We start from the raw sequence: 12,784 nt of genomic DNA, 5'->3' as shown, positions 1-12,784 counted from the left end.
GATTTACTCTGCCTTACTGTTTGAGCTTTTCTAAGGCTGCATTTCAAATTTTTCTACCAGTTCTGCTATCCAAATTGCCAACTTTTCCTTTTACCCAACCTTCAAGTCTCCTCTTTTCAAACTTATCTATTAAGCATGACTCAAAATTCATAATTATTCACACAGAATTTCTCAGAGTTGAAGAGATGTAAGCATAAGTAAATCTGATCTGCTGTATTTCATATAAGCCAACTCATTGTTGAGAGAATTACTGTGTACCTAACATGTACATTCAATCAAGCTATACACATAATATAACTTTGGGTTTCTAAAATAACACCAAGAAAAAGATCAATAAAGGGACAAATGAGAACTGCTTCAATTTTCTTCAAAACTTCCTTTCTTTAATGGTTTCAAAGTGTCTCAAAAATATCTATCTCTACCTTACCCAAGATGGCTAAATTCCATAAACAGCATTACATTTCACTGAGTAAATTAAACAGACATTTAGTCTCAAATCCAAATAAAAATACCTCAGCTTTATCACGCAACATAATTTTACCTTAAAACATGACTCAGCACAGATCTTTGGTGAAAAAAAAGACGATTTCACTCTGACTCTTTGAGATACATATTGTTTTATGAGTCAATGAATGCAAAAACTTCTTACATAACTACTAATGTATTTCAGCACATATTTTATCATTGAAGTATAGGATCAAGAGTCATATATTTTTTTTTTAAATCAAGAATATAAAGCAAACACTGTAAAGACCAAACTAAAATTTCATTTCCCAGGACAAGTCTGGGCAGTTTTCTAACACTGAGCAAACAAATTAAATTGTTATGAGTTAGGAAAAGTTGCAACTAACAAACAGGGGCTGAGGAGTACCCTAAGCAAACACCAAACAAAACAACCACATCAATATAAATATGATACACAAGAAAGGGGTTTTTCAAAGTGGGAGAGGTGAAGGACAAGAGGGCAAGAAAGAAGAGAGACTCAGCAAGAAGGCTGAGAACAAAGAGTAATGAATGTTTTAAGTTACCAGCTGTGTCTCTTGATCAAAGTTTTTGGCTACTGAACTGCACGAATGCAATCCAACTCATGGGCAAAAGCAAGCTTTTTTATTTGTTCTTACACCCAGTGAATTTTCAACTATAAACTTTTACTCCACCCAATTCCAATTGTTCTAAGAGTATTTTTGAGACTACTATAAAAAGTCATTGATGGTGAGTTGATAAAAGTTAGTCTGATAGCTTCAAACATCACTAATTTTCAGTGATGCTTATCAGCATCCCCAATATTCAAGAGAAGTATATTTTTTCCCCAGAAAAGCTCAAGAATGGGCAAGAATACAAAATTCACACATTATATGAAAATACAATCTCACCATCACTCTCCCAAAATTAATTTAATTGAACACTTCATTTTATATTTCAGCATTCCACTTACGTGACAAAACAACATTAATTAATTAAAGTCAGAAAATAACACTTGGATGCCTAATACTGTCAATACTGCTTGGTACTTCAGTTCCTTATAGGTGGGCAACAGTTAAGCATGTTATTAAAAGAAATATTATCATGATGTTTCTTTCCATTTTCAGGTCCAGTGTTGTTCATGTAGGAAGGATTAGAACAACAGTATTAACAGTCTTAACAGGAAATTTAAACTCTACAGATTTGATCAAGAAAAACTAAAATCTGGGACTTCCCTGGTGGTCCAGTGGTTAAGAATCCATCTTGCAATGTAGGGGACGCTGGTCGATCCCTGGTCGGGGAACAAAGATCCCACATGCTGCGGGGCAACTAAGCCTGTACACCACAGCTAGAGAGCCCAAGTACCACACTACAGAGCCCATGCGCCACAACTAGAGAGAAGCCTGCACACTGCAATGGAAGACCCCATGTACTGCAACTAAGACCATTAAAAAAAAAAAAGAATAATTAAAATCTGATTAGAAATACTAAGTACAGAATTATCACACAGGCTATGTTCTTTTCCAAGGAGGTTTTGCTTTCAGGCATTCTTAACCTTTAGCACAAATGCTTATACTTCTAGCTCAGCAGTTCTCAACACATGGTCCAGAGACACTTAGGGACAGGAGGAGGTGGTCCATGAGACACTTTCAGGAGGGCAGTGACATCAAAATTATTTTTATAATAACACCAAGATGTTATTTATCTTTTTCACTCTCATTCTCTCACAAGTGAAAGTCAAGTTTTCCAGAGGCTACGTGAATGTGATATGGCAATGGTCTGAAGGCAGAATCCATTGTTTTTTATTAAGCCAGACATTAAGGAGATGTGCACAACATGTAAAACAAGGCCACTTTTCTCAAATTTGGAAAATAGCGCTAGTTGTGATTTTAAAATACTATTGTTGTTATTTTAAAATGAATACAGCAATATTTTTATATTTGTTTTAATTTCTCATATGGTAAATATCCACAGCTATAACCCACAATAACAAAAGCCCTCTAGGATCCTCAAAAAGTTTTAGGAGTCTAAAAGGATTATGAGACCCAAAAGTTTGAGAATTACTGTTCTGTCCAATTAGGAAGCCCTGATATGAACAAACAGGTGCAATGAGTTCCAAACTTGGTAACAGTCATTCCATTAAAATACCACATCACCCACATTTAGTAATATTCTAGCAATTAACCCCAAATAAAAGGAAAAGCCACCCCACTGTAAAACAGAAGAGTCCTTTCAGTGACAATTCTATTTACACATTTAAAAATTAGTCTTAATTTCAAAGGACATTAAAAAGTAACATCACCTACAAACAAGTAATGTTTATTATAATATATGGAATACTGAATAAATATTATATATTATTCAGTTTCTATCCTCTTTAGGCATAAACAGTTAAGAAAAAATGGATTCTCTCTTACCATTTTTACCCCCAATCTGCAAGCTTACAAATCTGTTCTTCTCACAATATGCTTCTTTATATTTAAATCAAAAATAAAACATGAAATCATATTATTTTTCATGGCTTTATACTTCTTATGATTACATACGGAATTACAAAAATGATGCTGTATTTCAGAAAATTAAGTCCTTCATCACCATTTAGTTATACCCTATTCAAAAATAAGGTCTGTTTTTTATGTAAGATTACTGTCTATTAATTAATCACTGAAAGTATTAATAGTATAATTACCACACAACATAGACTGTCCTAATACCTGGACCATATAAACCAAATTGAAATCACTATCGGTTAACCTTTCTTTCTTATATTGATAATGCATAGCATTCTTTAAACACACACATTCTCCATAAACTACAAATTTAACAGAAAAATGTTGTACACTTCTATCCAACAGTACCAATATACATATTCACATATAAATTAGTAAAAGTTTCACAATGCATAACTTATAGAAATTCCCATACAGAAAGGCCTCTAAAAAGAGATAGAAATATTACATTCACTTAAGATGTCTTCTAAATGCACTTAAGCTAATACAGAAAAAGGAAGTCTAAGAAGCTGCTACATAAACTGTTGGTTATTTAGGCTGAAATAAGTTTACACTAACCACCATCTCACCTGTATAGTATTCTTCATTATTTTTGTTAAAACCAAAATATAACAGGTAATGTTCTAATTATTTTATTCACTTAACTTTCATGGTTTTGACAATATTTTCTTTCTTTTTTCTCAAAAAGACACTTATAAGATATACAGAAAGAGCAGAATTTCTGAAGTTCTTAAAACATGGTCAGAGAAACTCTAATCTGCCAACTTAATGAATAAAAGAAATTTTAGAAATTATTTAATGCATATACCCATGTTTAAAGGCTTACACTATTACCTACAACCTTTCTCAAAAGTGAACAGTATGATAGTGTTCATACAATATGGAATCACCAAAGCCCACTTAGCTAGGAGACAGGGCTAAATACACCAATAAACAAGACATAAACCAAGAAGGCAGAAGGGTCAGTATAAAGAATGAAGAGAAGTTTTTCTAATTCTTAGAAGGCAATACTATGACAAGTGTTAATCTTAGAAACAGCCACTGCTGCTATTATCAAATTATTCTTTAGAACTACAGAGTTCAGGCAACATCAAAAAGTCAAGCCGTGCTCACTTCGGCAGCACATATACTAAAATTGGAACGATACAGAGAAGATCAGCATGGCCCCTGCGCAAGGATGACATGCAAATTCGTGAAGCGTTCCATATTTTTATACACAAAAATAAACTCAAAATGGATTAAAGACCTAAATGTAAGGCCAGACACCATCAAACTCTTAGAGGAAAACATAGGCAGAACACTCTGACTTAAATCACAGCAAGATCCTTTTTGACCCACCTCCTAGAGAAATAGAAATAAAAACAAAAATAAATGGGACCTAATAAAACTTCAAAGATTTGCACAGCAAAGGAAACCATAAACAAGACGAAAAGACAACCCTCAGATGGGAGAAAATATTTGCAAATGAAGCAACTGACAAAGGATTCATCTCCAAAACATACAAGCAACTCATGCAGCTCAATATCAAAAAAACAAACAACCCAATCCAAAAATGGGCAGAAGACATAAATAGACATTTCTCCAAAGAAGATATACAGATTGCCAACAAACACATGAAAGAATGCTCAACATCATTAATCATAAGAGAAATGCAAATCAAAACTACAATGAGATATCATCTCACACCGGTCAGAATGGCCATCATCAAAAAATCTACAAACAATAAATGCTGGAGAGGGTGTGGAGAAAAGGGAACCCTCTTGCACTGCTGGTGGGAATGTAAATTGATACAGACACTAGAGAATAGTATGGAGGTTCCTTAAAAAACTAAAAATAGAACTACCATACAACCCAGCAATCCCACTACTGGGCAGATACCCTGAGAAAACCATAATTCAAAAAGAGTCATGTACCAAAATGTTCACTGCAGCTCTATTTACAATAGCAGGACATGGAAGCAACCTAAGTGTCCATCAACAGATGAATGGATAAAGAAGATGTGGCACATATATACAATGGAATATTACTCAGCCATAAAAAGGAACAAAACTGAGTTATTTGTAGTGAGGTGGATGGACCTAGAGACTGTCATACAGAGTGAAGTGAGTCCGAAAGAGAAAAACAAATACCGTATGCTAACACATATATAAGGAATCTAAAAGGAAAAAAAATAATGGTCAGAAGAACCTAGGGGCAAGATGGGAATAAAGATGCAGACCTACTAGAGAATGGACTTGAGGATACGGGAAGGGGGAAGGGTAAGCTGGGACAAAGTGAGAGAGTGGCATGGACACATATACACTACCAAACGTAAAATAGCTAGCTAGTGGGAAGCGGCCGCACAGCACAGGGAGATCAGCTCGGTGCTTTGTGACCACCTAGAGCGGTGGGATAGGGAGGTTGGGAGGGAGGGAGATGCAAGAGGGAAGAGATATGGGGACATATGTATGACTGATTCACTTTGTTATAAAGCAGAAACTAACACACCATTGTAAAGCTATTATACTCCAATAGAGATGTTAAAAATAAAAAAAAAAGACAAGCCACTCACTTGAGAAAAAATTATTTAACAATTTAACATATGCACAGTCTCAAATAGTATATTTAACATCATTTCCATAGTTAGAGATCTTCCAAGAATAGTAATTTATGACAGAAAAAAAAAGGTTATTTGACTTTCTGTGATGAAGTATCAGCTGATAAAGAAATTCCAAGGAATAAATGATTGCAAATTAGGTCAATATGGCCTATATAAACCATCTGATGTCAAGGAAATAATTTAAGACACAGAAGCATTATTCGGAATCACAGATCTTCAAAACACTTTTCCCCATACATTGCAAAATATGTCCCATGCATTTTCATGAAGTATCATATCAACAATTCAACTAAACTATTTTTCAAGTAGATTAAAAAAAACTGAATTAATTCTAATAATTAAAACCCATGCTTCTCTAGAAAGTGATTATTTTTAGGCAGCTGAATTGTACAGTCAGTTAATTTAATAATTACCTGCATATGCCCTTGGTTTATCATTTCTGATCATCTAAAAATTACTCATCACTGACTTTTTTTCCTTCTATTTCTGGATCTCTAAATTTACCTAATCATAGAGTGATGCAAATGACATTAAAATAAATAAATTTTTGAAATTACATGGTTATGTCTATTTGTCAAAAGTGGAATAAACTCAAAATGTAATAATATGATTTTACATAATATTAATATATCAAACTTTAAACATACAATCACAAAAGCTAAAAAGCTATAGGAAATATTGGAGATTATGTACTGCACCTTCACATCTGATGATAGAAAACAGTCTATTATTCTCATTAAAGAATTTACCATTTCAACCATTTACCAAGGGCTTACAATTGTCAATCATTCTGCTCAGTTTCAAGGATAAAAAGATGATTCTCACTGCCCTCAAAGAGTTCAAATTTTAATGGAGGAGAGAGACATAAGCAAATATAAATATAATATGGTATGATGAAAGAAAAATGAAGATGTATTCAAAATAATTTCAAGTCAAAGAAGAAGCTTTTTGTGGAATGAAAGAGATACCAGAAAATGTACTGCAAAAGAGGAGATACTTTAGCTGGGGACTGAAGAAAGAAGAAATTCATTGAGAAAGAAAGACATTCCAGAAAGAAGAATATGGATATATGAAAATAATAAGATCTATTCAGAGAACACTAAGTTTAGTGCAACTAAAAAGTGGGTCGAATAGAAAGAGAAAGAAATGTGAACTTTATACTAAATGACAAGTCTCTAAGAGGAATGTAGGGAAGAAGGAAGTGAGATGCACAAAAAGAAGCCCAATTCAAAAAATAGGTGACAATGAAGACTGGGAGAAGAGAATGAAGTCAACAGATCTCTTAAGAGACATAACTGACGGACCTTTTTGATGATTATCCCAAAAAGTCAAAATTAAAGGTGACTAACACTTTCAGCTTGAATGGGTGAGCCACTAATGGAACAAGATAATCCAGAAAAACAAACAGGTCTTTTGGAAGAGAGAGAAATCATTGGAAAAGTAAGGGGAAAGAAGATAGGGAGAGAAATTCTGGGTATATAGAATTGCTGATTCTAGTAGAGACATACATGTATGACTAGATTTTAAGAATGAAGGCTGGGATAAAGAATTGGAAATTATCCTTATATAGATGGTAATCTCATCCTTTCCTTCCTCCCTCCTGTTACAAAAAAATCCAGAATCATAAAAATGAAAGCCACGTACGAAAAACAGAAGGAAGAAGCTAGAGCGAGCCTGATTCCTTACTTCTGTGTAGCCATATCAATCCTACAATTGTCTACTTCAGGACTCCTTGTTTATTTTTCCTCACATAACATTGCTTTACTTGTTTAAGCTACTGCTGTCATGATTTTTGATACTGACAGTCAAATTTATTCCTACCCAATGCAGTGGTCATCATGGTTTTGCCTATGTTCCTCTTCTCTTGACACTCTCTACACTCTCCTATGGGAGACCTCATCCATTCCCTTAGCTTTAAAAACCACCTATGTGTTGATGACTCCCAAATCTAGATCTTCATTTTACTCAATAAATGCTGAGTGGATATTACAAAACAAGACCATTTGAAACATTAATTTTTTGCTATCAGAGAAAGTGATAAAGTATAAAACAATACTCTAATCCTATGGAAAGCTATAAATAATATAAGGAGTCAACCCTCATACGCACACTGCAGTAAAGCTGCACAGTCCTACTGTATATATGTAACAGATTCAGTGAACAAATAAGAGAGAAAAGTGGGATACTGCCAGGGAGGTTAGATAAGGAGAAAAACTTACAGGAGAATCAAAACCTAGAGAGTAGAACTAGATAAACTGTCTATTATTTCACAGATATTTCAGTAAATAATTCTAAATAAATCTGTTTTAATTTGTTTCTGCTGTGGCAAAATATACATAATAGAAAATTTATCATTTTAACCATTTTTAAATGTACAGTTCAGTGGCATCACGTATAGTCACATTGTCGTGCAACCACCACCACTATCCACCTCCAGAACTCTTTCATCATCCCAGACTGAAACTCTATACCCATTAAACAATATTTTCCCACTCCCCTCTCCTCTCAGCCCCTGGCAACCACCATTCTGAATTCCGTCTCTATGAATCTGACTACTCTGGGTATCTCAAAGTGTGAAATCACACAGCATTTGTCCTTTTGTGACTAGCTTACTTCATTTAGCATAACGTTCTCAAGGTTCCTCTATACTGTAGCACGTGTCAGAATTTCCTTCCTTTTTAGGGCTGAATAATATTCCCTTCTATGTATAAAACCACACTTTGTATATCCATTCAAAGTTGTTTCCACCTTTTGGCTATTGCAAATAAATCACACTGCTATGAACATGGGTGTACAACTATCTGTTTAAGTCCCTGCTTTCAGTTCTTTTATGCATATAATTAGAAGTGGAACTGCTGAATCAAATGGTAATTCTATGTTTAATTTTTTGACGAACAGTCGTACTGTTTTCCACAGCAGCTGCAGCAATCCACATTCCCACCAGTAATGCACAAAGATTCCAATTTCTCCATATTCACACCAACACTAGCTGTTTACTGGTTTTCGGTTTGCTTTCCTTTATTTAGTTAATAACAGCCACCCTAATGGGTGTGAAGTGGTATGTCTTTGTGGTTTTGACTTACATTTTCCTAGTGATTTGTGATATTCAGCATCTTTTCATGTGCTTATTGGCTATTTGTATATCTATCTTCTTTAGAAAAATGCCTATTCAAGTTCTGTGCCCACTTTAAAGTTGGATCGTTTGTATTTTTGCTGTTGAGTTTTAGGACTTCTTTATATATTCTGAATATTGATTAAATATATCTATTTTTTAAATTTATTTTTGGCTGCACTGGGTCTTCGTTGCTGTGCGCGGGCTTTCTTTAGTTGCGGAGAGCGGGGGCTACTCTTTGTTGTGCTGCGCGGGCTTCTCATGGCGGTGGCTTCTCTTGTTGCAGAGCACAGGCTCTAGAGTGCAGGCTCAGTAGTTGCAGCACACGGGCTTAGTTGCTCCGCAGCATGTGGCATCTTCCCGGACCAGGGCTCAAGCCCATGTCCCCTGCACTGGCAGGTGAATTCTTAACCACTGCGTCACCAGGGAAGCCCAGTATATCTATTTTTAAAGAGAACACTAACAAGCAAGTTGCTACTTAAATGAAACTTACAATATCATAAAAGAATTATAGATTAAATTACTATGAATGCCCCACTTATGATTAAGAGCAGTCTGAAAATACAATCCTTTCAAGTAGCAATTCCAAAATCAAATAATTTTTAAGTCATCAGTCTCTCCTCAAAACAATTAAACACTCTTGTTTTTCTATAAAGCTCACATGAGTACGCAAAAATGTTTTTAAAATTCATGATCGATAAAAACACTAACAAGTAACTAAAATTCACATGATTCATGTGAAACACTCAAAACTACACACACCTGTCAGAGTTTCAGAGCCACCATTACACACACCTTCAAGCAATAACACTCATATTTCAATTTATGTAAGTGCTATGCCCTGGAGTACGCACCCTTATATATGCAGACTAAATGACAGTCCCTGGAGTCATGGGGCACAACAGCCCTTTGGCATTCAAGTGCTAACAGATGTATGTTCCACTTTATTATCACTATCCCTGACATAAATTTTAAAGTTAAAAAAAGTAAAGAATATAATAATAAAAGTAAGTGCACCATGGTATTCAATTCAATGACTCCCTAAACTCCAAATTAACTTATTCGTTCTTATCCAATTAAAGTATTCAATCCTATTTTTCCAAATGATAGTTTTACGACTTAAGTAGATAGATCTCTTATTTTCATCTCCCCAGCATCCAATCTTCCTTCTTCTGTTAACACCTCAATTTCCCATTAGACAACACCTCTCCCCATTCTCAGTCCCTGAACTTCACAGGTAGTGCCTGAGATGAGTAAGTCTGGGCAATCAAATTCAGTGATTAAATCATTAGACACAAAATAAGACAGTAAGGTTCAGTCCTAGAACTTTTGCTGAAATTTTTAGTTAACAGATACTTTTAAAATTGCTAAGCTGGGCTGTTGGTAAGCACCTTTGCCGTCTCATAAGAAGGGCCAATCAGAGAAAAAAGCTTACACACACACAAAAAGGCAGAGCATAAAGACAAACTCAACGATGTCCCTGATGACAGTACTGCAATGTCTTATAGATAAGTCCTTTCCCTGAATTTACAGTACATAAGTCAATAACTCCTTTTTTTTTTTTTCCACTTAGCTTCTTAGGGCTTTCTGTCACTTGCCAGTCCTAACTAATATGTATGGTTTCACATATAATTGTGTCCCCTTATCATTTATATCTCAGTTGTCAGTGATAATTTTGATAAGTCCTGGAGGCCTGTATCGGACTTAAACATGCATTATAGAACGTTTATAATGATAAAACATTACGAAATGTCAACTTATTGTCCCCACAATGACTACTCATTCGAAAGTATGCTCTTAGAAAAAAAAAGAATGCAAAATTGATAATGTATTAAAAAATGTACAACTCTACCAAGTAGAATGTAAACATGTGCTTACAAAAAACACATCAAAAAAGTCCATTTTATTAAATCTGGGGAAACAAAATATCCCTACTTGATAAGAAACTGTATGTATAAAATCATTACAGTTAGAATAGTAGTGAACAGAAAAAGTGGAGTTGAGAGAAACGTTAACATAAAGTAAATGCAACGAAAAATGGGAAATTTTCTCATTAGTTTTTCCCAATGGCACAAAATATCCATTCTCACTTAGATTTAGAGTTTATGTAAAAATATACCTGTATTAATTTCCTACAGCCCCTGTAATTACTACACACCTGTAGCTTAAAATAACAAAAATTTATTTCTCACAGTTCTGGAGGCCAAACATTTGAAATCAGTTTCAACAGGCTGAATCAAGGAGGTTCTATAGGACAATCCTATACCAGGTTTTCATGGCTGCCAGCATTCCTTGGCTTATGGCTATATCACTCCAATCTTGGCCTCTGTAGCCACTTTGCCTTTTCTTCTTCTGTGTACGTTAATGGTTCTTCTGACTCTCTTTTACAAGGACATTTGTGACTGCATTTAGGGGCCACCCAGATAACCCAGAATAACCTCCTGATCTCAAGATCCTTAACTTAATCATACCTGTGAAGTCTTTACTATAAGGTAACATTTACAGATTCCAGGGATTATGATATGGATATTTTTTATGCAGCCATTTTTCAGCCTACCACCATGTCATAAATCATTTCAATAACTATAATACCACCAAAAAGGCTAAGCACCTGGAAACTATATGCACCTTATATTCTCAAATTAAATTTTTTTACAATGTTCTCTATTTATATTAGTACCAACACAAAAAGCTCCAAAAATGTCATATTTAGAATAAAAAGGGAAGACTGTAGTAAGAAAATATCTACTAAGCATTGCCTTAAGAAGTGATTAATATTAACTAAATTTAACATACTATTCTTTGAAACCACAGAGTTCTTATCATGACAATCCGTTTTATTACAAATTAAAAAATTAATATAAGACTTTACCTCCAGATCCTAACTGCTTGTAGAATCTGTATTCCAAATGTAGTTGTGGTGCTCTGGATTTCATGGGCTCCTAATTAAAAAAAAAAAGCAACAACAAAAAATATTTAAGTTATTAAAATATCACTAGGCCCCAATTCCAAATTTATAAATCTTGGTGTCAACTTTTTTTTTTTGGTATTCCAAGCATTGTTCTTTATAATATTTCAACGTTTCGCCTTGATTAAAATACAATCTGAGACAGAGTAAAACTGTGTTCAACAATTTCCACAAATACATATAGTATCCATACATATGGAAAGACCCACCTCAATAAAGCAAAAAAATATTTAATATTTCAAACATTCAGAAGCATATGAATGCATTAGAAAAGGTCTTTAAAAGCTACATAATAAACCAGTAGTTAACTCAGGAGAGGGATCTAGCTTTGAGTAAGGTCAAAGGTGAATTTTTAATTTCTGTTGATTTTTTTATTAAAGATCAAAATATATATATATATTTTTTTAGACAGTAAATATCGTCTATTTTTGCTTCTTTCCAATAAAATACATTTGATCACTTTTTTTTATACAGCAGGTTCTCATTAGTCATCCATTTTATACACATTAGTGTATACATGTCAATCCCAATAGCCCAATTCATCACACCACCACCACCACCCGCCCGCTGCTTTCCCCCCTTGGTGTGCATACGTTTATTCTCTATATCTGTGTCTCAATTTCTGCCCTGAAAACCGGTTCATCCGTACCATTTTTCTAGGTTCCACATATATGCGTTAATATACGATATTTTTTTTTCTCTTTCTGACTTACTTCACTCTGTATGACAGTCTCTAGATCCATCCACGTCTCAACAAATGACCCAATTTCGTTCCTTTTTATGGCTGAGTAATATTCCATTGTATATATGTACCACATCTTCTTTATCCATTCGTCTGTCGATGGGCATTTAGGTTGCTTCCATGACCTGGCTATTGTAAATAGTGCTGCAATGAACATTGGGGTGCATGTGCCTTTTTGGGTTTTTTTTAACATCTTTATTAGGGTATAATTGCTTTACAATGGTGTGTCAGTTTCTGCTTTATAACAAAGTGAATCAGTTATACACATACATATGTCCCTATATCTCTTCCCTCTTGCATCTCCCTCCCTCCCACTCTCCCTATCCCACCCCTCTAGGTGGCCACAAAGCACCAAGCTGATCTCCCTGTGCTATGCGGCTTACGGTTGGTA

The 12,784-nt window shown here is 34.6% G+C and overlaps 1 protein-coding gene and 1 non-coding gene across 2 annotated transcripts in view; one reads left to right on the top strand and one right to left on the bottom strand.

Annotated features, from left to right (window-relative positions):
• CSNK1G3 (casein kinase 1 gamma 3) overlaps window positions 1-12,784 on the bottom strand; it is a 129,907-nt gene that overhangs the window by 59,803 nt on the left and 57,320 nt on the right. The window contains exon 4 of the mRNA XM_065874674.1: window positions 11,556-11,625. Coding sequence (XP_065730746.1) covers window positions 11,556-11,625 — 70 coding nt within the window. The remainder of the gene's footprint in view (window positions 1-11,555; window positions 11,626-12,784) is intronic.
• LOC136121812 (U6 spliceosomal RNA) lies at window positions 4,078-4,184 on the top strand. The gene has a single exon (XR_010655814.1). It is a non-coding gene; the product is annotated as a U6 spliceosomal RNA (small nuclear RNA).

This window comes from Phocoena phocoena, chromosome 3 (assembly GCF_963924675.1).
Source record: "Phocoena phocoena chromosome 3, mPhoPho1.1, whole genome shotgun sequence".
In the NCBI taxonomy this organism is placed as follows: domain Eukaryota; kingdom Metazoa; phylum Chordata; class Mammalia; order Artiodactyla; family Phocoenidae; genus Phocoena; species Phocoena phocoena.
The sequence above is the reverse complement of the archived record's forward strand: the minus strand, read 5'-3'. Positions and strand labels throughout refer to the sequence as shown.